We start from the raw sequence: 25,873 nt of genomic DNA on the forward strand, positions 1-25,873 counted from the left end.
AAATTTGTTCCACCATTTAACTCTATTGATCTAGCTAGATATTGAGTGTCTGTCTCATGAAAGAGTTTTATTGAGTCTTGAATCATATCATAATCCCATGACATAATTCATGCTAGGCCTTGGCTAGCTACAAATGATATAAACCTATAGCCTTGAACAAAGGTGGTTATTTCATTAACATACTCACAATTGTCTTTAACTTGTTGTGGCAATAAATTAACTGTGGGTCCAATATTGTTGAACCACATGAGGAACCATTTTGGAAACTTTAGTGAAATTCCCTTTTTGAACCAAAAAAACCACGAATGTTGAAAATGCCAAAGGTAAAAAGTATTGTACCAAGCATCAATATAATCATAATAATTATATGGTTGCGGAGAAAATTGTCTTGAGAAGGCCTTGGATTTATAGAGTTCTTGATTCATGTCTTTAACTGAGAGTACTTTAAGGATCTTTGCTTTTGAAAACATGATACCCTGACCCATTGGATCGTCATGATGATGTATTTCTATTGAATCTGTATCAATTAGGATAAACTCATAAAATTTTCTTGTTTTCGCTCATTCATGAGGGATGTAATGGTATTGAGGGGGAAGTGCCCTCTAAGCTACTTCTCTAGGGTGAAACCTAGGCCATTCTTTTTCAATTATTATTATTTGCCTAAGCTCTAATTTTTCTTGGTAGTTTTGATCCGAATAAGATGAAGAAGGTTGACTTCTAGTGAGGTTAGAAGGCTAAACTAAAGAGTTATGGTATTTAAGAGAGATAAATTTATTCTAATGTGGGATTAAGGGATTTTGCAAGGTTGTTGGTTTTCAATCTATTTTAACAAGAGGTTTTTGAACAACTTGAGCCATAGCGAGTGGCTTTTGGGAAACAAGTGTTGAGCTTAGAAAAGGAATCGATGTTGAAGGTCTTACTGGTCGTAATGATATTAAGAGGCTATCACTTAGTGGAAGGCCATATTGATCCATTGACATTGCTTTACTACTCATTTTGATCCTTGCAAAAACTCTCTTGTTAGAAAATCTGGCACAGAATTTTTATCCCCTTTGATATGAATAATATCAAAATCAAAACATAAGTAAAGATTTCCATCTGGAAAAAATATGTTTAGAAACCAAATTTTTTACATCATTCTTTAAAACACTTAGTGTTGCTTTACAATCAATCCTTACTAGAAAATGCTTGCTAAATAGATCATCTTGAAATTTGGTAATGCATAAAACAATAGATAAAACTTCTTTTTTAATCATAAAGTACTTTTGTTGAGATGAATGTCAAATGCCCGAATAATATCTAACTATTTGTTCTTTAGAAGAATTTTTTGAAACTTGCCTTAGGATTCCTCCATACCCTATGTCTGAGGCATCAATTTCTACAATCAAGGAGGCTTATGGATCCAGAATTCCTAAAGAGGGAAAATGCTTTGTAATTTGCTTAATTTCAATAATCACTTGGGACATGTCAGCATTCCATGGGGGTGGATTTTTCCTTAATCTCTTATATAATAGGGCACAAATGGTTCTAATATTTGGAATAAAATCTGCTACATAATTTAAGCATCCTAAAAATCTTTGTAATTGATTTTTATCTTTAATTTCATTTGGAATTTTTTTTTGCAAACTCTAGAGATCTTTGGATTGGGATAATTGTTCCTTGGTATTTTCCATATCCTAGAAACATATTCTTTGTTTGGAATATTTTTGTCTTTTTTCTGAGACCACCAACCCATTTTCTTTGATTATTTCTATAAATTTATTTAAATGAAAGATATGTTAATTTATTCCTTTTGAAAAAATTAGTTCATTGTCCTAATATACTACCAAAAATTCCATATATTGGTAGAAAATATCATTCATAATATTTTGAAATTCACTTGCCGCATTCTTCAAGCCTTGGGGCATTACATTCCATTCAATATGTCCAAAAGGGACTACAAAAGCAGTTTTGTATCTATCACCCTCAACCACTGAATTACAAATTGCTAAAATTGAAAATGCTCTCCACAATTGGTCAATACCCGTTATTAAAAAATCTGATGTTTACAAACAACAATCTTTATGGTCATCATCCCCTGATGAAGAAATTCATATGCTTGAGTATAGTTACCCTGGAACAAAAAATAATGAGGTTATCAATATCAAGAACAAGAAATACTAGACAAACATATTTCAAAAGGCTTTAATTTCATACATTTAGGCGTAATACAAGTGGCGACCAAACCAAACTATAGGCTAGGAACCAATACACCAATAATCATGTTATTAAGAGATATAAGATTAAAAATATTTACTAACTATATTATAGCTATCATGGCTAGATGACTCATCCTCCATACCCAAAATGTAAAAATCTACAGGGAAAACCAAATCATTAACTTTGACAAGTACATCCTCCATAACTCCAAGTGGTTGTGCAGTGCTTCGATTTACTAATAGAATGAACACTTTAGTTGGCCTCAAATCACCAAGCTGGAAGGATCTATAAACTGATGTAGGCATGACATTAAGGGGAGCACCTAAATCTAGCATGACATCTACAAATGTACTCTCACATATGGTGCATGGGATAATGAAAGTGCCAGGATCTTTGCACTTTTGTGGCATGGTGGGCTAAGTAATGGCTGAAACATTGGTACTCTGAATCAATCCAGAACCATTTCTTCCTATCTTCTTCACTTGTTTATCGTCTGGAAGATTTCTCTTACATGTGCACAACTCCTTGAGGAATTTTGCATACTTAGGAATTTGTTTGATGGCATCAAGGAAAGGAATGTTGATCTCAACTTTCTTGAAAATCTCCATCATCCCACTATCTAGCTCTAGTCTATTTGGAGGAGCAACTTTGGATGGAAAAGGGAGGGGAGGTTTGGAATTGTTGCATTTACACTTGTTTGCTGAAATTTAGAACTTATTGCAGCACTACTTTTCTTCAATTTAGAATCTGGTACATTATTTTTTTGTTGTAGCTCCTTTCCACCCCTTAAAGTCATGGCACTGTCATTCCCTTTTGGATTAACAACTTTTTAGGAGGGAAGTTGGCTAGACCCTTGCTAATGCAACTTGTTCATAGTGGTAGCTAATTAGGCAATCCAAGTTTGCAAATCATAAATCATGGCAGACACTTTTTGTTGGAACTAAATGTTGATTGTGGCCATTTGCTTCACCAATTCCTATAAAAAAAAATTCATGCATTGTTTTGGACAGGTTGGGTAAGTTGTTGGACAAGTACAATAACTTGTTGGAAAGGTAAAGGTGCTTCCTCTTGTTGTTGTTGTTGTCTAAATGGAGTTGGTTGGTACTTGTTACTTGTTACTTGAATCAACTTGTTGTTGCAAACTCTGTTGTTGTTGCCCTACAAATTGTTGTTGTCTTACATATCGCTACTACATAGAACCATATCTCAGGTTAGGATGATCTCTTCAACCAATATTATACTTATCAGAATAAGGATCATATTTCTATTGTTGTTGTGGAGGTCTATATTGCTAGCCAATCAAGATTCCAGCAACATTTGCAATTAAGTCAATCTCTTGGAGGGTAGGACAAGCATCTGTAGGATGTTCTACAAAATTGTATATGACACATCCTCTGTGATTTTCTGCATGAACTTGTTGGTGTTGTCCTATGGCTAGCTGTCTAACGTAGAAAGTTAGCTTTGTAACCTTGTTTTTCAACCTATGATTGCCAACAATAGTGGTAACTTCGTGAGCTCATTTGGAAGACAAAGTTCTAGAACTAAACTGTTTGGAGTTTTCTGCCATGTTGGAAATTCATTGCCTAATAGCAACTGATGTTTTTTCCATAAACCTCTTATAAAATACCAACCTGTAATCCAGTGGGCGGATAAACAACATTAAATAGTCGTTTTAGGAAAGCTCCACCACTAGCTGCACCAATCATGCTTTTGTCCATTGGCAACAACCATTCATAAAAATACCAGATGAGGAGTTACTCATTGATGTTATGATTTGGACAACTTGCATACAACTTGTCGAACCTCTCCTGGTACTTATACAAAGTCTCTTAAGATAGTTACCTTGTACCTTTTATATCTTTTCTAATGGCTACAGTTCTGGAGGCAAGAAATAATTTCTCTGGGAACTTCTTTTCATATCATTCCAGCTATTGATGCGAACTGGGATAAAATATAGATAGTCCTTTGTCGTGTTAACCAAGGAGAAAGGAAATGCCTTCATTTTGAAGTAATCTTTAGGAACAATGTGAGGTCACAAGGTGGAGCGGACCACATGAAACTCCTTAAGGTGCCTATGAGGATCTTCACCTACAAGACCATGAAACTTAGGCAACAAATGGTTTAGTCTAGACTTAAACTCTTACCAAGAAGTTTTCTTTACTTGGGCAAGTTTCTCAAAGACTTATATAATCGATTACGCATGAGTGGTAATCGATTAAAGTAGTGAGAAATATAGCACTAAAGACATTTCTTGTCTCAGAAACTATCTTTCTACTTCTATATGATGATGCATGATGTACATACAAATAAACTAAGAATGATAAACAACAAGCAATACAAATTCCACTCAATAAGGAGTTTGTCATGTAAAAGTCAAAACTCTTATAAGTCTTCATGTTCATGTTGCTCCCCTATCTCTAACACAATCTTCTAGATCTGAAGCCCAATCAACATCACAAAGACCTCTAATAAGTAGAATAAATTGAAAGTGTTGACCTTGAGTGTAATCTATGATGAAGAGTACATTTTAGTTTTCTTAATATTCTCTTGGCAGTTGTCTAATGAGCTTCAAGAAGGTGTGACATGAATTGACACACTTTATTAACTACATAGCTCAATTCAGGGCGAGTGATTGTAGAGTACTAGAAGGCTCTCACAACTAATATGCACAAAGTAAGATCAAAAAAGCAATATGACCTTGTATTGGTCAGCTTGCAACTTGTTTCTATAAGAGAAGATATAGTTTAAGCTTCAATCATTTTTGTCTTTTGCAAGAGGTCTCTAATGTACTTACTTTAGAGAGAATAAGAGAGACATCAGAAAGATGGTTAACCTCAATTCCCAAAAAATTATCTAATTTTTCAAGCTGTTTGAGGGAGAATTTAGCATTAAGTTTGGAAGTCAGTTGTTAAACCAGTTGAACTGAACTGCCAGTGATGATAATGTCATCAACATAGACAAAGGGATAAATTGTGTGAGAGGTTGTTTTGTAAACAAACAGAGAGGAATCACACTTAGTGGAAATGAAACCAAACTGAAGTAGAGTAGACTTCAATATGTCAAATCACTTCCTTGGTGCTTATTTAAGGCCATGAACGGCCTTGTTGAGTTTACAAACCATTGTTTTATCCAGATGCTCAAAATCAAGAGGTTGTTGCATATAAACATCCTCTTCAAATAACTCATTGAGAAAGACATTATTAACATCTAATTGAAATATTTCTTAGTGATGAGTGATGGCCAAAGTAAGTACAATTCAAATACTTATAGGCTTTACAATAGGAGAAAATGTTTCATTAAAATCAAACCCAAACACCTGATGAAAACCCTTAGTCATTAAACAAGCTTTATACCTATGAACTGAACCATTTAGATTTTCCTTGACTTTAAAAAACCCATTTTCAACCCACAACTTTCCTATTGGTGGTAGGGAAACTAGGCCCCAATTGTGGTTATTTTTTAAAGCTTTATACTTTTCTTGCATGGCCAAAAATCATTTAGGATCAATTAGAACATGTTTGATAGATTTGGGTTCATGGTGAGTTAGAAGAAGGGAAGGATGAATTTTATATTGGTGAATACCAAATTTTGATCTAGATTGCATAGGATGATTGTTTATAGGTCTGGGTGGGGAAAGTGAAAAGGAATTAGAAGATGAATTGACAGATTATGAACTTGAGATAGAACCAAAATATGAAGGAAGAGTAAGTTCAGAATCTGTAGGAAATGGAGGAGTAAGTTTAGAATTTATAAGAGGGGTGGTAGGATTAGAAGGAGGTGAAATAGGTTCAAAATGTGTGTGTATAGACTGAGAGATAGGTTCAAATGGGGAAGTAACTTGTTTAGTAGTGGTAGCTTGAGTAGGAAAGGTCATTGATATAGATGAAGAAGTAACTTGAGTAAGTGAAGAATGACTTGAAAAAAGCTTAGAATAGGGAATCTTGAGCTCATTAAAAACAACATCCTTGGATATATAAATCTTTCATGTAGGTGAAAGACATTTATAACCTTTGTGAGAAAAGGAATATCCAAGAAAGACACTTATAGGATTGAAATTCAAGTTTGTGATTGTTGTAGGATCTTAAAAAGGGATAGCATAAACATCCAAATGATTTTAAGAAGTTATAATCAGGTGGATGCTTATACAAAGTAGTAAATGGAACCTCAAAATTTAGGGATGCAGTGGGCAACCTATCCATGAGAAAAACAACAGTAGTAAAGGCAAATTCCCAAAATTTAAGTGAAAGAGAGGCATGTTTAAGAAGAGTAAGACCTAAATTAGTAATGTGTCTATGTTTGTGTTCTACCACACCATTTTGATGGTGGGTATGGGAACAATTAACTCTATAGAGAATTTTGAGTGTTCAAAAAGGAATTCATAGACTTGAACTCTCCTCCCCAATCAGTTTGGATGCTTTTAACTTTGGTATCAAACTGATTTTTCGCCATGGCTTTAAATTGTTGAAACACATGGAATGCATCATATTTATTTTTAAGTAGATATATCCAGGTATATCTTAAAAAAGCATCCACAAAAGTAATGTAATAATGGAATTCATTATAAGAAGGGATGTGAGATGGTCCTTAAAGATCATTATAGATTAACTTAAGTGGAAAATTATAAGAAGTAGTAGAAAGAGATGAAGGCAATCTATGTGATTTGCCAATACAACAAGCTGAATAGAAATCAAACACAATTTTATTTGATAAGGGGACATTACATTGTTTGATTACAAGTTTCAAGACATTAGAATTAGGATGACCTAATCTAATGTGCCACATTGATTGAGAAATACACAAAGACTTAGAACTAGGCTTAGCACATTTAAAATTAATGGAGTTTTTACAATGAGTATTATTAGATGAGTTTGTACAAGGAGCATAATTTGAACTGGTATGAACAATGGATTTCACAACTATAATAGAAGGCAAAAGGTGACATGAAGTTGAAGAAGGAGATGCATGCTTCTATAAGTGGAAATTGGGAAAAACATAGAGACCATAAAAACCAAGAGAGCCTTGGAGCAAGACTTCATTGGTGACTTGTGATTTCACAACACAATAATTAGAGTGAAACTCAAAAAACACATTATTATCCCGTGCAAATTTGCTCATACTGATCAGGTTTTTAGATATAGTAGGCAAATGCAATAGTTTGCTAAGAGTTAAAGCTATTTTGGAATTAAGGGGAAAGCCAAGGGAAGAGGATCCAACATAAAATATGTTGAGACCCTATCCATTACCAATGAAAATCTGGTTTGGCCTTCAAAGGACTTAAGTTGATGAATATTCTATGACTCTTATGTCACATGAAAGGAAGCCCCTGAGTCTGGGATCCAAGTGGAAGAGTTACCTTGAGTAGAATCTAAATTGGCTATCATTGAAGAAGGTTTATTTTAATTTGACTGTCCTTTAGACTGATTATTATGAGCTTGATTGTTGTTTCCAGAATTAGCCCCATTGTACATAATTATTCTGAAAATATTGAATATGTTGAAGATAGCCCTAACTTGTAGGATCTTGAAGATAAAGGGATGAATTAGGTTGATTTCCTTGATCATACATGAAACGACACACCGAAGTAGTATGCCCAAATTTATAGCATACTTGACATTGAAAGTTAAAGTAGCGTCCTTTGCGGCCACAATCGCCACCGCATCAGCCACCTCCATGACCAAAACCTCTGTCGCGATTTGGATTACTATTGCAAGACTGATCATAATAAAATCCATGGGACTTGTTTGGCACAAAATACAAAGAAAAATTATTGTTCTAATAAGAGTTGTGATTCATAGATGAAACTTGAGTGTAATTGATTAAAGGAGAAGATTCAATCATTCTCTTTCGTGATGTCAGAATGCATGATTCATGTTCCAGTGAGTGCTTCAACTTCAGCAATTGGTGGAGATTCAAACTTTCTTTTGATCACTACAATTACAGGATCCTACTTCGTTGGAAGACTTTCAAGGATAATGTTGGCATGCTCATGATGCAACACTGGATCTCTGACAATATTAAGCAAATCGCAAATTGCTTTGATTCTCATAAGAAAATCTCTCATTGTCTTGTCATCAAGCGTTGTTCAGCGCAACTCCATGCACAATTGATGAGCTCGAGCTCTGTCTACAAATGGAAGTATTCATGAATCTTCTCCTAAACTTGATGGGAATGGATGCATCCAAGCACTAACCAAGGATTGTCTTTGATAATGTCAATTGAAGCCAGGTTAACATAACCTTATCTTGTTGTTCCCAAACTTATATGCAGGATTTTCAATTCTTGCATCACAATTGTTTTTCGTGAGAAACTTCATCAGAATTGAAGGATTCACCGCAATTGATGAAGCTTGTGAGATTTTATCACCGATTCTACTTGTTGAAGCTAGAATAGATAGTGAGAATCATCAAGCTTTTTTGAGATCGGAGGAAAAGATTGAAGACGTAGAAGCGTACACATGAGAAGTGTTTTCCACCATTAATGAATCTTTCTAAGCTTTGGATCGAAACTAAGCTCTAGATACCATCTTAAACTTTGAGATAAATTTGAGGAAAAAAAGAAAATAATAGATTGGGTTTAATTTGATTATGATAGCTTGGGAAACAAGTTAGTACACATGTCTATATATAGACAGTTACATAGAGAAGCTTAGTTGTTAACAACTATCAATAGCTCAACTAATTCTAACTAACTACTAGAAAAGAACTACTAACCGCTAAAATAATTGCAATTGAACTAACTACATAGTTATCTCTAATAGTTATGCTTATAACCAATGTCAAAAGGCAACACACACAGGTTCAGATATCCGAACCTTACTTTGATCCTAAAAATGATACATTTAAATTTTACGAGGACGAAAAATGTATTAAAATTTTTACAGGGATGAATTCTAAATATTTTCATATTTATGATGACAAAAAATATATTTTAGCCTTTATTTAAAAAAAATGAGGACTTTCTATAGAGTCTAGTGCTCTTTAATGCACTCTAATGACTGATTGTTTCATCTAAGAGTCAGTATGTGTATGCATTTATGTGAATGAGATCATTGATTTAAAAATGTCTTTAAAAGGTGCACAATTTATGAACAATTAGTATTTTTTTTTTTGTTCTAAAGTCTGATAAAGATCCAATTAATTCCTACAAAGTGTTCTAAGGAATATTGTTTCCACAAATAGCAAAATAAATATGATTTATGCACTAAAAGGAGAAAATCTAGAGATTTTCTTACCCTTTTATTTATTTAAATTTCCCAAGGAAAGTAAAAGATAAAGATACATTTTCAACACATAGTGGTATTTTATGTGTTTGAATTAATTTATATTTGTATCCATAGGGTGTCAATCACTAAGGGCATGACCAAACACACCCCCAGCCATAACCAGATACCTTCATAATTGACACGTACCCTTTAGCCAAAATCAAACACCTCCTCGACCTTGAAAAAATACCCCATCAACCAAGGCCGAGTACCCCTCAATTATGGCAATACAAAAATTACTTAAAGATAATATAATCACTGTCAAGACCTCATTAGTAGGTAATCACAAATTATCATCCTCGCTAATATTGAAGGTAAGGACCATAGATTCAAGGTCCATTAATATTTGTATATAAACGATGAGATTCTCATGTAACACTATTTATTATCATTTTTTAAGAAAATTATTTACTATTATTTACTACTCTCATTCACTATATTTAGGAAAATTGCTAACTTGAGCATCAAAATACCGTTGTAGATAGTCATTCATACCGTATTGAAGAAGGAGCTCACAAAGTAGGAGGAAGGAGCGGCACCGCACTAAGAAAGATAAAATTGCCATAATACCCCGCAAATGTAGGATATTAAAAATTCATTTTGTGACATTTTTGGTAGAGTTTTTTCTTGTTATAGTTTTATACTTACAATATTAGAACTATATAGAGTATTCGTCTTTCTGTTTTTTTTTTTTTTGTTTTTGGTAGAGTTTTCACTACTAAGAAAACTGCGTTTTACGTCGGTGAAATAAGCATTTCAAAGATGGTGGACGCCCATCTTTGAAACTGACAACGTTGTATAGCACGGATCCTTCAACGGCGGTCGTTACAGGACCGTTTTAGAAAGACGCCCCTAAGCAAGTCGTTGCAAAGAACAGGAACGTAGTAGAAGAACTACTTTCTACATCGGTCGTTTAATAACCGATCTAGAATGTAATATTTTCGATCTAGAATGTAATATTTTCTACATCGAAAATATTACATTCTAGATCGGTTATTAAACGACCAATGTAGAAAGTAGTTATTTCTAAAATAATTTTTATATATAAATTTAATATTATAAATTGATAATAAAAATAATTATTTATATTTATTAAGATTATATAAAATGCTGCTTAATTAGATTAATAATATAATATTAAATTAACTAAAACCTATGTATAAGTTGAAAATTTAAAATTTATTATTGTCAAGTAATTATGATAAGGTCAAAATTTTAAAATTATATAATAATATTAAATTATATATAAGCTGAAAATTATGTATATAATATTAAAAATATAAAATTATGCATAAGCTGAAAGTTATGTATATAATACTAAATTATATAATATAAGAATTATATAATATTAAATATTATAAATATATTTATTGTTATAGATATTAGTATAACAATAAGTTTTAATTAGTATAATATATTGTACGTACTATTATATAGACTTACAATAATTACAATAATACTTCAACTTTTAAGAGAGAAAAATTATACCAATAAAGATTATTCTGATTTTTAATGTTTTTAGCCTGTTAATGAATGTAATTTAATTTTATTTAGTGGTGGGACATTTGCTATGTGGGGTGAATGATATGGACCTTCTATGACATTTTTGTAGAATTTGGAGATGACTAGGTTTTATATTCAATTGAGTCGTCTAGGATTCTTCTCTTTTACAATAATTTTAGATGAAAAGAAAATAACCTTTCGTCGTATGAAATAAACACGTGGGAGAGTATAAAACAATTCTATGTGTAGAGTTAAATACAATTTCGACTCTATTAGCTTGATCAACATATCATATCATATCATATTATAAACAACTCTAATATTTTTGGTGATCAATATATAGATAGCATCGATACTAGTAAAATTTACCTTATTAGTTATGTTAGGGAGGACACAGCATGAAGATACAGTAGGAGATGTAAGATTTGTTTACTTTAATATTTTTTTTTTAACTTTATTAGCAGTTCCAAGTTCATACTTATCTTAGAAGGAAAAAAAAAATAGTGAGCAGAGAAGATACACATACTTATCTGTTTGACTCACGAGTAATCCCACAAGATAACTATAATAATTAATGACACCACATAATATCCCACAAAAGAAGAACACGATGATCATAGAAGAAAGATCCATCCTTATCTGTTTGACTCATAACGAGTTATCCCACAAAACAATTATAATGATCATCAATAACAACACGCAGTAACAAGGGAAACGAGAAAAATAAATGCCAGATTATGTCTGCATCTTAGGAATAAAAAACTACGACAGCCCCGACTCATTCTTTCCCTCCCTCTACGAGAAATTATTTGGTATTTTTGAACCACCTTAACGTTTGTTTATTTTTATAGGACACGTAATCAAATGTTATTTATTCTCTTATAAATTATGAAATTTGAATATATATATATATATATATATATATATATATATATATATATATATATATATATATATATATATATATATATATATATTGTTAAAATTATGAACAAGTGGTGGTGGATGATCACTTAATAATATCTCTCCCCTCTACCTTTTTTCTCTTCCTCTTTTTTACTTCCCTTTTCATGTTTTGTCTTTCTTTCTATTTTTAGTTAGGGGTAAATTAAATATTCTTTTTGTACCAAAAAATATATTCTTTTTTTATAGTTAGTGGCAATAAATTGAAAGTTCTTATATCAGAAGAAAAGGGGGCAAAAAAGTAACAACTTGTCACGAAAAGGAGGCATAAGATGCTACAAAGAGTTGCCATAAGTGAAATTGACTTTTTAATCGGCTTACGATAATGAATCTAAAAGAAGAATCTAACTGAATTCCAATTTCAGCTGATAATGAATCTAAGAGCCAAGTCTTATATATAAACCTTTTCTTCTGTTAATTAATTTGTTATTATATTTTAAAAAAATGCTCATGGACGGCCGGAAAAACAGCCCAATCTTAAAGCTTGAAGGCATTTAGACTTTCGCATAGTGTAGTTATTCTATAGCAAAGGGCTAAAATTGACTTGTGATCAAATTTGGTTTATAAGATTCTTAATTTGTTCAATTGAACTACTGTACCAACTACTAGCTAGAATGATTCTATATGAATGTGACATAACTAGTTAACTAGTATGCACTGGCTTCAAGGATTAATGTTCGTACCATAAAATGACCTTAACTTTCCAATTTGCCTTTTGGTAATTAATATAGGTAGCATTCTCCGTATGTAGTGCAATTATGTCGGGGTTCATGTGCTAGTTGTGAAACATGCGTGAGTTAATTAATTGATCAGCTGAAAAGGGTACAAAGTTATGGTATACTTTGTTGCTTGTTTGTTGTTTTGTACAGCTGACTCTATTTCGCGGTCAAACTTAAAATTGCTTTAACCATGTTAATTAAAAGTATGATAGAATTAGCTCTTTTATTCTACATACTTTGTCTCTAAAAGTTTGGTCATTCAACGAGATTTTAGTTCATCAGGGCTTACTTGTGAAACTTTAGTGATTGACATATATTACAATAACAACAATAAAGTTTAATTCCATTAGATAAGGTGAATTATATAAATTTTCCGATATCATTCGTCTTGGTTTAAAACTAAAGTTTTAAGAACATTTGCAGTGAGTAATCCTTGTTTGATATATTGACAAGTTTTATGTTAGTTGTCTAAGACTTAACACAACCTTCTTATTTAACCTAGACTTAAAACTGACTATGAAAATATAAACAGAGTTATTGATATAGATTGACTGTGAAATTTTTATAAAAGCATGAAGGAAAACTATGATTGACGACAAAGTTACTAAACAGACTTATTTTTCCTAGAATCTAGTTAATTACTGCTTTTAAAAATAGGCAACCGTCTCTCAAATTCCAGCTAAGCTAATTATGACACTTAATACACGGAGAAATATCACAAATTCTTTTTCTATTCATTCTTTCGGATTGGGTCAAAAATATTTCTTTATTATTATTTTTAATAATAATAATATAATAATAATAATAATAATTAAAAAGTTATAAAAATAGGTGCAAAAATATTCTAATTATGTGTGTAGATGACCTTATAATAAAGATAGACATAAAATTGATCTACTGGTGAAAGAAAAAGGAAAGGGACAGATAAAAAATAAAAATAAAACTTATATCAAAAGTAAATTTTAACTCTTTCAACGTTTATACATGGGACTAGAAAATAATCCCTAATCAACGTATATAAAGACACATCTATTTGTCATTTGTACTGAATTTTTGTTAGATGTCATGTATAAGGTTTAAAACCAAGTAAAACAATCAAATTAAAAGATGAGTTTAATGGTGATGTATTAATGGATGGTGTAAAATAAATTTTATATTATTATTTAATTATAAATTATCGTTGAGGTGTCTTTAAAGATAATTTTGTAAAGTGTACAAGTTTATTGTAAACAAAATTTTAAATTGAATGATAATGTAAAATTATTTCATACCGACAATGTAAAAGATATTAAAAAAATGCCTAATAACCATGCACAATTAGTATAAAAACTTTTACACTGACAATAATAAAAAGTCATCACATCTTTTAAAATAATTATTTTAAAAATCAACAAACTAATTATATATTTGTCTTTAGAAGATAAATGATAATATAAAATTACTTAACACTATTAGTGCATAGATTATTAAAAAAAGATTTAATATGTTTTTGTTTACTATAAATTAATATTTTTTTTACTTTTGCTCATTGTAAGTTCATTTTTAAAAAAAAATTTAGTCCTTATAAGTTTACACTTTTTTCAATTTTGGTCCTTGAAAAATATTTTCCTTATTTTTAATTTTGTAATTATGTTTGTGTTTTTTCAATTTTGATTCCCGTAGCACAAACCTATGGAGATTATAAATGAAAAAAAATAAAATTTTATTGTGATAAAAATTAGATAAATGCAAACTTACCGGGATTAAAAATAAACAAAATATTTTATAGAGATCAAAATTAAAAAAACACCAATTTATAGAGAATAAAATTAGAAAAATGAACTTACAAATATTAAAATAAAAAATATTAACTTATGAGGACAAAAACATTTAAATCCTTAGAAAAACAAAGGTTTTAATTTACTGAAACAACCTTAAATTACATAAGCTAAAACAAATTAATTGTTTTACGTCAAATTTAATTGTCAAGGTAGGGGAATGAACGGTTTGAAGGTGATGAAAGCTATATATTCGATTACGACATTAGAAATCGCATGGAAAGAAACACGAGATTCTTGAATAACCAAAATCTTGAATAGAAAAATCAGCCTAATGCTGCCCACCTCTCCCACGAGTTGATGGGCCAGAGCCAACTCATGAACCCTAGGACTATGTAAGTATGAAAATCTTGGGACCACTTTTTCAAATATCAAACGCACAGTGAACAACACACCTCAACTTGCACTACTCACAATATATAATATATAATAAGAAAAACAGTTAATAAGCATTATCACTAATAGCTTCATGGCTATTTAAATATTTCCATTTGTGTTTGGCCACCTTCTCCCAAGATTTTCTTGCACCATCCTAATTCCTATCCTTGGTTTGAGAAACTTCAGATAAGCAAAAAGGGAGGGAGAGTTATAGAAAGAGGACGACGGACATAAAATTTCTAGAGAAATAGTTACAACACATTCTCTAATACAATAAATTGTTCCATGATTTGGATCTACTCTTTATCACACACTCATTTAAATACATATTTTATTATTAACTGAAATTGGGAAATTTCAAAATTGTGGAGGTTTTCACTTTTTATTTAATGAGTTTTACTTGTAATTTTGTAGTTTTTTAATAATATTTAAATAATAGTAAAAATTGATTAAAAGAAATGTGATGTCAATTAAAGAAAAGATATTATCCAGATCAAATTTAATAATAATTTATTTTTACTATAATCAAATTGAAATTCTATTGGTTTTATTTGTTTTTCTTAAAATCACTAACTATATAAAATAATAAAATAAAAGTGCATCTATCATCAATTTAAATTAAAATAGTTAATAAAGTTATTAATTTGAAATCAATAATAAATATACTTTTATTTTTATCAATTTACTCATTTATTTTAGATGAGGTAAATCTTAATTCTATACCATCATATGTTATGCTTTGTTTTTAGGGGAGTGGTGTATTAGAGACAAATACATAAGAATTAATCTTACTAAAGATATGTAAATTATTATTTAACATATGTAAAAATAAGTGAAATTCATTAAAATACACTTAATTAAAAACGTAAATTGTTATAAAATACTCCAAAAAAATGAGTGGCAAATTTATAAATAATAAAAAATAGAAGCACATAGTACTAAAGGGAGGCTTCCTTTCGATCCATCAATGCCAAAAAGACCATTGGTGGTTTGGTTTCTAGTTCTACAACACATGTACGAATACTCTTTGCCTCCCCTTCTCACTTTGCTTATTCTTCTCTCGTGTTGTATGTGTAAGTGTGTACTATGTTTGTGCATGTTTTGCTTCATTTAATACCGACAGGACTCCAACCTAATGGGGTGTTCATTCATTCATCTACTTAGAAACCGATGCTGCCACACTCATTCTTCTTCTTCTTCAGCTTTTACCACTCTCTATGAGAAGTGAGCGCTCTCCCTTCTTGTCGCAACTAATTGTTCTTCTCTTTCGCCGAAAAAAAACAAAAAAAATAATGGGTCTTCACAACTCAATCTATTGAACTTGACTTGAACTCAAGTACCCTTTTGCATATCTTTTGTTTTTTTCATCTTACCTCGTGTCTCCTTATCTTCACTTTCATGTTCCACTTGGGAGCAATACAGTTTTGTTTTGAGTCCATATAGCTTAGGCTCTTTGGAACAATCTTAAACTTCTTTTTATAGAATTTTATTGATATGATATCCAAATTAAAGTTTTGTTTTTCATATCTATTTTTTATTTCAGCTCTTCTTTCTTGATGCTATGTTGATGACTGGATAAAATCTGAGACAGAAGGGTAGTTTCTAGAAACTTGACAGAGCTAATTAAGAGAATCTTGGTATTTATAGGTAGACAAAGACATGCCTCCTTGTTATTTCTCTTTGTTAAAACTTTGTACTTTTGACTGAGTCTTAATACTTGTCTTGGTAGCTGTTTTTCAATCTTTGCTTACAGGAAGTAGATTACTTTATTAACTGGGTAATAAGTCGTTGTTTGGAGGCTATAGATGGCGATGCAAACCGTTTATCTGAAAGAACATGAAGGACTTGTCCACAGTTCTGTTGGGCAGTTGTCATCTGTAACTTCAGCTCCCTGGTGGAGTGCCTTAGGATCTCAACCAGTTTACGGGGAGTATTGTGGTCAAATGAAGTCCTTTTCATTGGAGATTTCCAACTATGTGGACCAATTTGGTGCTGGTAAGCAAGCGGCACGAGGAGTTGAGCAATTGTTGGATAAAGGACATACAACTCAGTTTACCATCTTTCCAGGTATTGAATTTAGTTTTGGATGTAAGTCTGTGTTAGAGTTGCATAGTTTGCTTCTCCTGTTTATACCAAATTGCAATTTATATGAATTGGTGTGATAGTTGTAACTAAATATAACAAGTTATTAAAGTTAGAGAAACATGTAACAGGTATTAGTCTCACACACTTGTGTTACAAAAACATCTAAATACTACAATTTGCCTGCCTGTTTTGGAGAAATCTAAATCTAGGGAAGCTGCAGATTTGGGCGGCCTACACTTTTTTGAAAATTAAAATATACTTTTGTGTAGCTAATTTCCGTTTTGCATGTGTGTGTGTGTGTAATGGAGAGAGAGATAGAGAGAAAGAGTTAGTTTGGTTCCTAGTGGCACTGAAATTACTACCAAATCTCCAAAAGTAGCTATGGAGTTATTTAGGATGTCTAATGAGTTGAGTTTATGGTCTTATTTATATGTGGAAATAATGATTTATTAATCCAGAGCAGATGAGTTAAAAGTTTCTCTAGAGAATGGTAGTTTCTAAATGAATAAATAGGATAGAATCTCTAGCACTCAAAGAATGAAAGAATGTTTGCATTTTATTATCACCTGAACCAATTTCAGATATCTCGATTATTTCCTCTTAATATCCCATGGCAACATTCATTGCGTTAAGCCAACATTTTAAATGAAAGTATCTGTGATCTCCAAGTCTTTGATATTCATTTGTCTATTCCAAATTTTGGTTCCAACTGGCTTCGAAAGCTTTGATCCTCCTCCCTGCTTTCAGCATGATTTCCTCACTCTTCTTGAACTTTCCATACTGAGGAAGTCTGAGACACAATGGTAAAACTATCATGGTTATGGAATCCATGAAACAAACATCATTATTTTCTATTAAGCTCTGAATTGTAGAAATACACTGCAGCAAATCTTTCTCTGGTCAGTTTTTTTATTTGTTTTCCTCGAATAAGACATGGGTATATTCAAGGGCCTTTATTTTGAAAAGCACATCCTTGGTTGAGAGACGATATGCAAGTTAGCATGCTGTTCAGAATGAGGGGTTACCATGACTAATGGATGGAGGGTGGTACTTTTTCTTGTTAACACATTAATAGTATTTTTAAACTACTTACTAATATCTTGCACTTCTTATTACAAGTTCATCGTTCAATTTCAAAAATATCCTCTGCCCTCAAGAAACAGAGAGGGAAGAAAATTGCACTTGTGTCTTCAGAGTCCAATCATTTTATTTTAAATTAGCCAATGCCTTCATGAAGAATGATTCCTTGGCCCCACCCTCCTCTTTTCTGATTTTCTCCCAATGTTCCATATACACTATGGTCTTAAAAGGTACCGATAAACAAATTATCAGAGAAAAAATAAGTTCCATCACTCTTATTTAGCCAAATGAAATTATGCATTCTACCCAAAAAAACAAAGAGAGAGAGATTATGCTGACATAAGCTCTTTATACCTTCAATGAAACTAGCATTTAATGTTCCATACTGAATCATTGCATGAGGTCTGAATCTAAATTTTTTCTCCAGCGTGAACATTTTTGGTTGCTTTAAACTATCAGTTTTTTTTTTTCCATTTAATTATTTGTAAGTGAGAAATTTTGCTGCATTCAGCACTTGAACTTTCCTATGGCTGATCAGGTATCTCTTCTTCAGATGATTGTAAGATGTCAGGTGATGCACAAAATCCTCAGGCAACATTATCACTGCAATCATCACTGGCTGAGCCCCACAATCGTTTTGAGATAGGGGTTAATCAGCCTATGGTAAAACTTCTCACAAAACTACCCCTTTGTCGTTTTAGTATTTTATTTCTGTTGGATTTGGGCATAATTTAAAATGTTTGTCCTGCTTTCCTTCCTAGATCTGTGCAAAATATCCTTATATGGATCAATTTTATGGACTCTTCTCAGCATATGGACCTCAAATTTCGGTTTGTCTTTACCTCAACTAGTTTCTAAATCTACATAAATCATGCAATGCTTTCAGTATGCTTAAATGTGAATTTGTTTTATCTATCTAAATTTGTTTTATCTATCTACAGTGTATGCGCACATTTTTTTTTTATAGCTGGTGTTTGCAAACATGAGAAAGCCAGAAATCGATACTTACTACTATCTATCAATGTATATGTGTATCTTACTGAGCCTTTTAAAACATATTCAAGTGGATTGTGGAATATGTTATTACTGCGTTTATTTGACTGTGTGCCAAAGATGTACGTGTCCATAGAGGTTATCGAGTTTTTGCCATTAGGTTTGAAACAAATGGCAAGTTGAATAAGCTACTTTTAAGCAAAGAAAGAGACAAAGAAAGAGAGAACTCAATAAATTAAAACTGATGATAGTATTTTTTAACCTTGAGTAAATTTCTTAACAAACGACCTGCATATATCCTGTTCTCATCTAGTTGTAAATTTTGCTGTACTAGGCTAATAATTTTAATCAGATACTTGACATTAGGTTAGGCATTGTAGTAAGGAAAAGGAAGTATGATATTCTCTGATACCAAAGCATAGGAGAGCAATATACGTTTTATGTAACTTCTAGACATGTTAAGAGAGGCTTTATAATACAATGATATTGTGGTTATAGATGTGGAAGGTCATTATAGCAAGTTATATTATTTAAAACATAAATTAGAAAAAATTTAAATGCAACGAACTTATAGCCTTGACATTAAATTATACATTGCTTTCTGTGTTGCAATTTATGTATGTATTCATCTTCTGCTTCAATTTATCATTTGTTTGCCTGCTGTGAATCTTTCACTATTTATTAATTCATATGTGAATCATATTTAATAAATTAGGGACGGATAATGCTTCCAATTAACTTGACATCCGATGAAGGACCAACTTACGTAAATGCTAAGCAGTACCATGGAATTATCAGACGTAGGCAATCACGTGCAAAAGCCGTACTTGAGAACAAAATGATAAAACGTCGCAAGGTATGATCCCTTGTATGGGTACCTCCAAACATTTTGTCATGCTAAAATTATTGAATTAATGTGGTCTAACTTTGAAACAATCAACAATGTAGTTGTGATAGGGTGCTTTGACCAAATTTATGTGGAAGGTGTTGCATTTTAATTTTCTGGTGCAAAGCCTTGTGCACTTGTAATAATAAAAAAAAAGGCTAGAAACACTAGGGGAAGAGCACTCGGTTCGCTAAATGGCATAGGAATGCACTTTTATTCTTTTTGTGTCAAGAAGAAATAAATATGACTATGAATTATATGGAAAGTACCACTACCACAAGTTGGAATTATTAAATAATAATTCTATGAAGAAGGCAATTTATGTTCAAGTATCCTAGCTCAAGTATAATGTTATTATAACCAAAGTATAGTGTTGATAAACATCAACCTGTTTTTCCTCCATTCAGTCGGAAGACAAATCACTAACATTCTTTCCTCATGACAATTTTTTACTACTCGTAAAACAACTTTCTTTTCCTTTTACCCTTTTCATAGGTGTATGAGTTGTGTTTGTCTTGCAGCCTTATATGCATGAATCACGCCATCTACATGCGACGCGGCGACCAAGAGGATGCGGTGGTCGCTTCTTGAACACAAAAAGCTCTACTGATGGAAATGGTAAAAATGAAAGTGAAGTGATTAAAACCAGCGGCCGACAATTCCAGTCCAGTGCCTCTCAGAGTTCTGAAGTCCTGCAGTCTGAGGTTGGAATGTTAAATTCATCAAAGCAGACAAATCGAAGCAGTCCAAACATCTCTGGTTCAGAGGTGACTAGCATGTATTCAAGGGAAGGTTTTGATGGCTTTTCTGTCAATCCTCTTGGATCTTCCGTCCACTCTCTAGCAGACATGATAGGTAGTGAGCATGGTATCATTAGGCCCACTAAATGGGTTGCAGCAGTACCAGGTAACTGCTACAACCTTAAAATTTGATTTGTAAGGAGACTAGTGGGCTTGGTGCTGCGATGTTGCACCACCACCCTATCCTTGCAAGGGACCAGGTGAAGAAGTTCTTTTTCCGTTTCCTGTGTTCATTGTGACGAATTTTGTTTTGGAGGCGTGCCTCTACATCTGGTTTTAGGCAATCCATTCTTGGCTACTGCTTAGGCAACTCATCCTTGGCTCATTATATTAATAGTACTTTCCTTTTCTTTCTGCACAGGCTTGTCATAACATGGTTATACATGCTAATGGCTTCATATCCTGATGCAGTAGACTATGATGTGTCTGTTTGTGTTAAAATAACAAGAATTCTGGTTTCGTGTGTTTTTTAGTTATGTCTAGATGTGGTGTTTTGTTCTGGTTTTCTGACTTCGTGTTGAGCTATGTAACATAGAACTCTGGATTGTGATCTTAGAAAAATAAAACATTGATCTGACTTACCCTCCTATGAAATGTCAAAATTTTATTATCTTTTGCGTTCGGAAAATATGGACACCATACAAGAAGTCACAAGCAGGTGTGATGTGTTAGACCCTAAGAAGCACGGATTCAGACCTAGGGACACGCCTATAGTAAAGAACATGAGACACGGGAATCGATGGACACCTATATATATATATATATATAATCAATATGAACATGACTAAAATTTAAATATGATCAAACACGATAATAAAATTTATAACAAATCCATAATTTTATATTATGAAACAGGATAAAACATAGAAAAGAGAAAGAAATCTATAATTTTATATATTTTATAGATTTAATATATTCATAATTTATATTTCTTGGCAATGCCCAAAGATTGAAAACGACACTATATTCTGATCCTATTATTTAGTTTTGAATTCCAAACAAAATATTGGGATCTTATTAAAAATTTATATCAAAAGATAAAACAAACAAAAAGCAATGCCAACAATATACTCTTGTTTAACAGTTTTGAATTCATTATAAAATTCAATATAAAAAACAATATACAATGTGCAATGTGAGTTACACTGAATTAATTTGGGTGAACACACACTCCTGTGCAGTCCAAGAAAAGGGTGCCCTTAAGCTATTACACATGTGCAACGTAACTCACACACTCTCCACTTTTGTATCTCCACAAAAGAAAAAAAGAGAAACAGGGAGCAGATTAGAAGAGAGAAACAGGGGAGCTACCTGCGCGACGGCGTGCGCGGTGACGGCACAGCAACGACGGATGCATCCGACATTGGGTCACGTCCGTGCTTCTTAGGTTAGACCCCTCCCCCACTTTTTTCTCTTTCTCCAAGCTGGTTATGGTTTTGTACAAGGAACATGAGGTACACAAATTTAAACACAACAAAGAAATATCATGAAATATGTTTTGGTTACATCATGAGAGTTCTTCGTTTATTGATTGGAAAAGTAGAGGTTTGGTTAAAAACCCTTGTGACCATTTCTTTTGTATAAAAGAAAGGAAAGCAAAAAATTGGTTTGATCTATGGCATTTTGAAGTAGCTTATTCAGCGCGATGGTATTGCGAAGAATTTCGGCAGTTGCTTCCTCTATCCCATGAATTGCTTCCTGCACTGCACCAATTCGGAACCTTTATGGAATGTAACCTTTTATATTCCATAATGTAATTTTTTTACATTTTGGATTAGCCTTTCTATAAGGTAAAAAAGATGCAAGAAGCAACTACAAAGAATTTGCATATGGGTTCTGGTTTAGTTTAAGTCTAGGAAATGGGTATTTTAGTAATATGCAACATGGTATAACAAACTCTTTTTTGGCTTCAAATGCAAGGCTTGCATACTTAAATAGTTTAAAAATTTCTAATTCCTTTTATGGATTGTTGATTGTGATTTCGAAGTTGTTTAGATCGAATTAAATTTGTGGAAACCCATGTATATTCATAAAATTTTGAAACTATGTAGCAAGTTTTAAACGAGTTAAATGACTCAAACTCAAATTTTATATTTTTTTTAATCAAGATAAGGTCAAACTTTAAAATTGCTTTGTTTAAATAAACTAACCATGCCACCCAAAGAAAATTCATTTGAAAATATTTTTAGTCGAGTTAGGTATAGAAAATAACACAAATTTGTTCATGTACCCCGTCTCTGAATGAATTGTCCTAAATAATTAATCTCTCTTTTACTTGAGTAGAAATGAATAATTGCCAAATGGATATAAATTTTTTTTTGGCTAAAATATATTTTTTAGCTATGATAAATTAGAAAATTGAGTCCCTAATAAAATAACAATTTATATCTTAAACTTCATATTAAAAATTAGATTTAAATATGTTTTTAATCCCTAGTAATTTGTCTTTGCTTCTTAATAAATTTTTATTTTGCATTGAATTTTTAATAAAACAATTTTATTTTTGATCCTTCATATTTTATTTTAGTAGTTGATAAATTAGTAAATTTTGTTTTTGTTTTTTGATAAATTAGTAAATTTTGTTTTTGTTTTTTGATAAATTAGTAAATTTTGTTTCGGAAACAAACATAACTTTTTTTAATTTATCATGGACCAAAAAGTGTGAAGGATAAAAATAAAATTGTTATTTTATTAGGAATTCAATGTAAAACAAAATTTTGTCAGGAAATAAAAAGAAATTAAATATTTATTAAAGATAAAAAATATTTAAGCCAATATCAATCAAAATGTATTGCTGAGGGACTAAAGAAAAGACAAACTGCTCATATAAGTTGCATTCATGTTTGGGACTACCGAGAGCTCTGAGAGGTTAAGGTTTGAGTCATCATTGAATCTTCGAAAGGTTTCAACAGCTTTGATGAGACAAAATTGGCAGAATTCTTACACTACACTGAGTTGTTAGTTTAAGATACATGCTCTGTACTTATGCTCTCTACTCACCCTTCATATACATCAGTTGTAGTATCTTAATAGATAAGACATTGATGACAGATTGCGTTCTACTATGCATATGTCGTAATCTTATGATATCATAATTTATTGCATTGGTTTAGTTTAGTACCCAATCACCCAACCTATTGTTTGTCCTTTATGGAAGTGTGTTCTCGCTGTCTATTTGTTTTTTCTTTTCTCTTTTTACAAAGCAATCATTTGCTTAAGCTGCTAACTGTGATTGATAATTATAGTCTGATTCCTTGAGTCTTGCGACCATTTGTTGAATTTTGTGACCTGAATTTTGTTGGATTTTGTTGAAGAAATAATTAGAGAAAACATCTTAGTGGGCGTGTGATTGATATCCCAGATATTTTCTCTAATTAGCAGATTGATATTAGAGATATTTTTTCTAATTTGTGTACCAATACCAGATACTTTATCTAATTTGTATATCAAATATCTCATCTGATTGATATACTAATTATTTAATCTGGTTCTATTACCATATATATATATATATATATATATATATATATAACTCTAATTTGGAGTCTGGATACACAATACAATATGAAACAGTAAACACTGGTTCAGAGGAATGTACAAAAAGATTCCAATGCTCAACTATTTGCATTGAAACCAAATTAAATATCTAAAACCAAACTTGACTAGACAATATAAACCAGTAAGCATAAAGACAATTAAAATTAGTTACCGTGTTCTCATATATCCATGTTGAAACCGCTGAACTTGAATCCTCTTTCACGTTATTATCCAATTATTGATTGCTGGAGCAGCAAGAAATGAAAAACATTAGCGCCAAGTTCCACATGCGTGACAAAACACCCATTTGTTGTTGCTGCTGCACAAAATGTCTCTCTGCAACTTCAATATTCATTAATCTTTGCTTTTTCTGCAACGGTTAGTTTTGTGATATCACCAATGGACACCCTCTTCAAATGCAAGCTAAAATACAAAAAGAAGATCATTTAGAGACAACAGATACCTAGTGAAGATGACTATAAATATGAGAAGCTTTGAAGAGTTGAAATAAGTCGAATTTCAAATTTCATACTCCTCTTCTTTAGGCTCACTTTCTATCTCTTAAGTTATAAAACTCGTGTGAATCCTGAGAGAAAGAGACTTAGTGCTTAACATGTAAATTCATCTATAAAATAATAGACTAGTTTATGTGCAAACAAACACCAATAAATCTTCTTATTTGTTTAGAGTCAAAAGCGACTTAGTAGAACAAAGAATACTTGAAGTTTAGGGATAAGCTTTATTGTAAAAGTTAGAAGTGACAATGAAAAAATATTTGTAACTTTGTGAAAATTAGTGAAAACTTGATAGATTCTCGAGAACTAAACGTAATCTTAGTGGTAGAGATAAATCAGTATAAAATTCTTTATGTTTGAATTATTTCTCTTTTCCGCTTTAACTGGCCTAAGGTTTGAATTTGATTATGTTTATAAAAATATTTGCAAAATTTGTTAAGTATCTTCTAACTTTGTTTTGTTTGTGAAAACCTTGTTTTCTTGCTTTAAGTTTTTTCAGACGAAGGTTTTCTTTGTTAAAAAGGCTTGCAAAAAATTTTGAATTATAATTCAATCTTTCTTTTTTGGATATTTGCTTTTACAAAAACTTCTCTTCCACTTTATTTCAATTTGTGAGACCGTAATCAAGACGAGATTGGAGTGAAGTCCTAGCCCTCCCTATTAATGAAAAAGGAAATAACCCCAAGTGTATAACTTCTTTAGTTTGCTGCATTAATCTTTTCACTGTATCACACAATTGAAAAAATGTAGCAAGATGCTCATATGGATCTTCATGACTAAGATCTGCAAAAGCAATGTGTTGAATTAAAATTAGTGAAACAGGTTTCATTTCGAAATTATTAGCCTAAATTGTGACACCCGAAATTGGATGTACATGAATACCCATAATTGACTTATTAAGATTAAGTATATCTCCTTGTTATAAAATTAATAAAAGATCATATAGAAATTCTGCAAGAAATTTAAAACTTTTTAATCACGGTGCAAAAACCCAAAACCACATAAGAAGGTTTGTCAAGTGTCAACTAAAAACCACCCCCCTCACACATATGGGCTTAGAGGAAATATGACCAAAGACCCATTAAAGGGTCACCATATCTAAGGTTGCCTTTCAAAATTTTGAATTTTCTTTTCTTT

At 31.8% G+C, this 25,873-nt stretch overlaps 1 protein-coding gene across 19 annotated transcripts; it reads left to right on the forward strand.

The window, feature by feature from the left end:
• The first annotated feature begins 15,740 nt into the window (after positions 1 to 15,740).
• On the forward strand, positions 15,741 to 21,271 carry NF-YA01 (nuclear transcription factor Y subunit A-1). Of its 19 annotated transcripts, none has more exons than XM_041007856.1 (8): positions 15,786 to 15,913; positions 16,005 to 16,064; positions 16,384 to 16,487; positions 16,570 to 16,907; positions 18,559 to 18,668; positions 18,767 to 18,835; positions 19,714 to 19,854; positions 20,406 to 21,271. In XM_041007856.1, the coding sequence occupies exons 4-8, from the start codon at positions 16,646 to 16,648 to the stop codon at positions 20,814 to 20,816; spliced, it is 993 nt and encodes a 330-aa protein (XP_040863790.1). In that variant the 5' UTR covers positions 15,786 to 15,913; positions 16,005 to 16,064; positions 16,384 to 16,487; positions 16,570 to 16,645; the 3' UTR covers positions 20,817 to 21,271. The 19 variants fall into 19 exon arrangements, with proteins under 19 accessions (XP_006575284.1, XP_040863787.1, XP_014623869.1 ...); XM_041007839.1 differs by having other exon boundaries at positions 16,594 to 16,907; positions 18,544 to 18,668; XM_041007858.1 differs by having other exon boundaries at positions 16,594 to 16,907.
• Positions 21,272 to 25,873: the final 4,602 nt, after the last annotated feature.

The sequence above is a fragment of the Glycine max genome, chromosome 2 (genome assembly GCF_000004515.6).
Source record: "Glycine max cultivar Williams 82 chromosome 2, Glycine_max_v4.0, whole genome shotgun sequence".
Taxonomy (NCBI): domain Eukaryota; kingdom Viridiplantae; phylum Streptophyta; class Magnoliopsida; order Fabales; family Fabaceae; genus Glycine; species Glycine max.

Coding starts and splice junctions, on each gene's coding strand:
- NF-YA01 (XM_006575221.4), top strand. CDS start 16,646: ATGGCGATGCAAACCGTTTATCTGAAAGAACATGAAGGACTTGTCCAC. Junction 18,669..18,766: donor TAGGGGTTAATCAGCCTATG/GTAAAACTTCTC, acceptor TTTCCTTCCTAG/ATCTGTGCAAAATATCCTTA. Junction 19,855..20,405: donor AAATGATAAAACGTCGCAAG/GTATGATCCCTT, acceptor TTTGTCTTGCAG/CCTTATATGCATGAATCACG.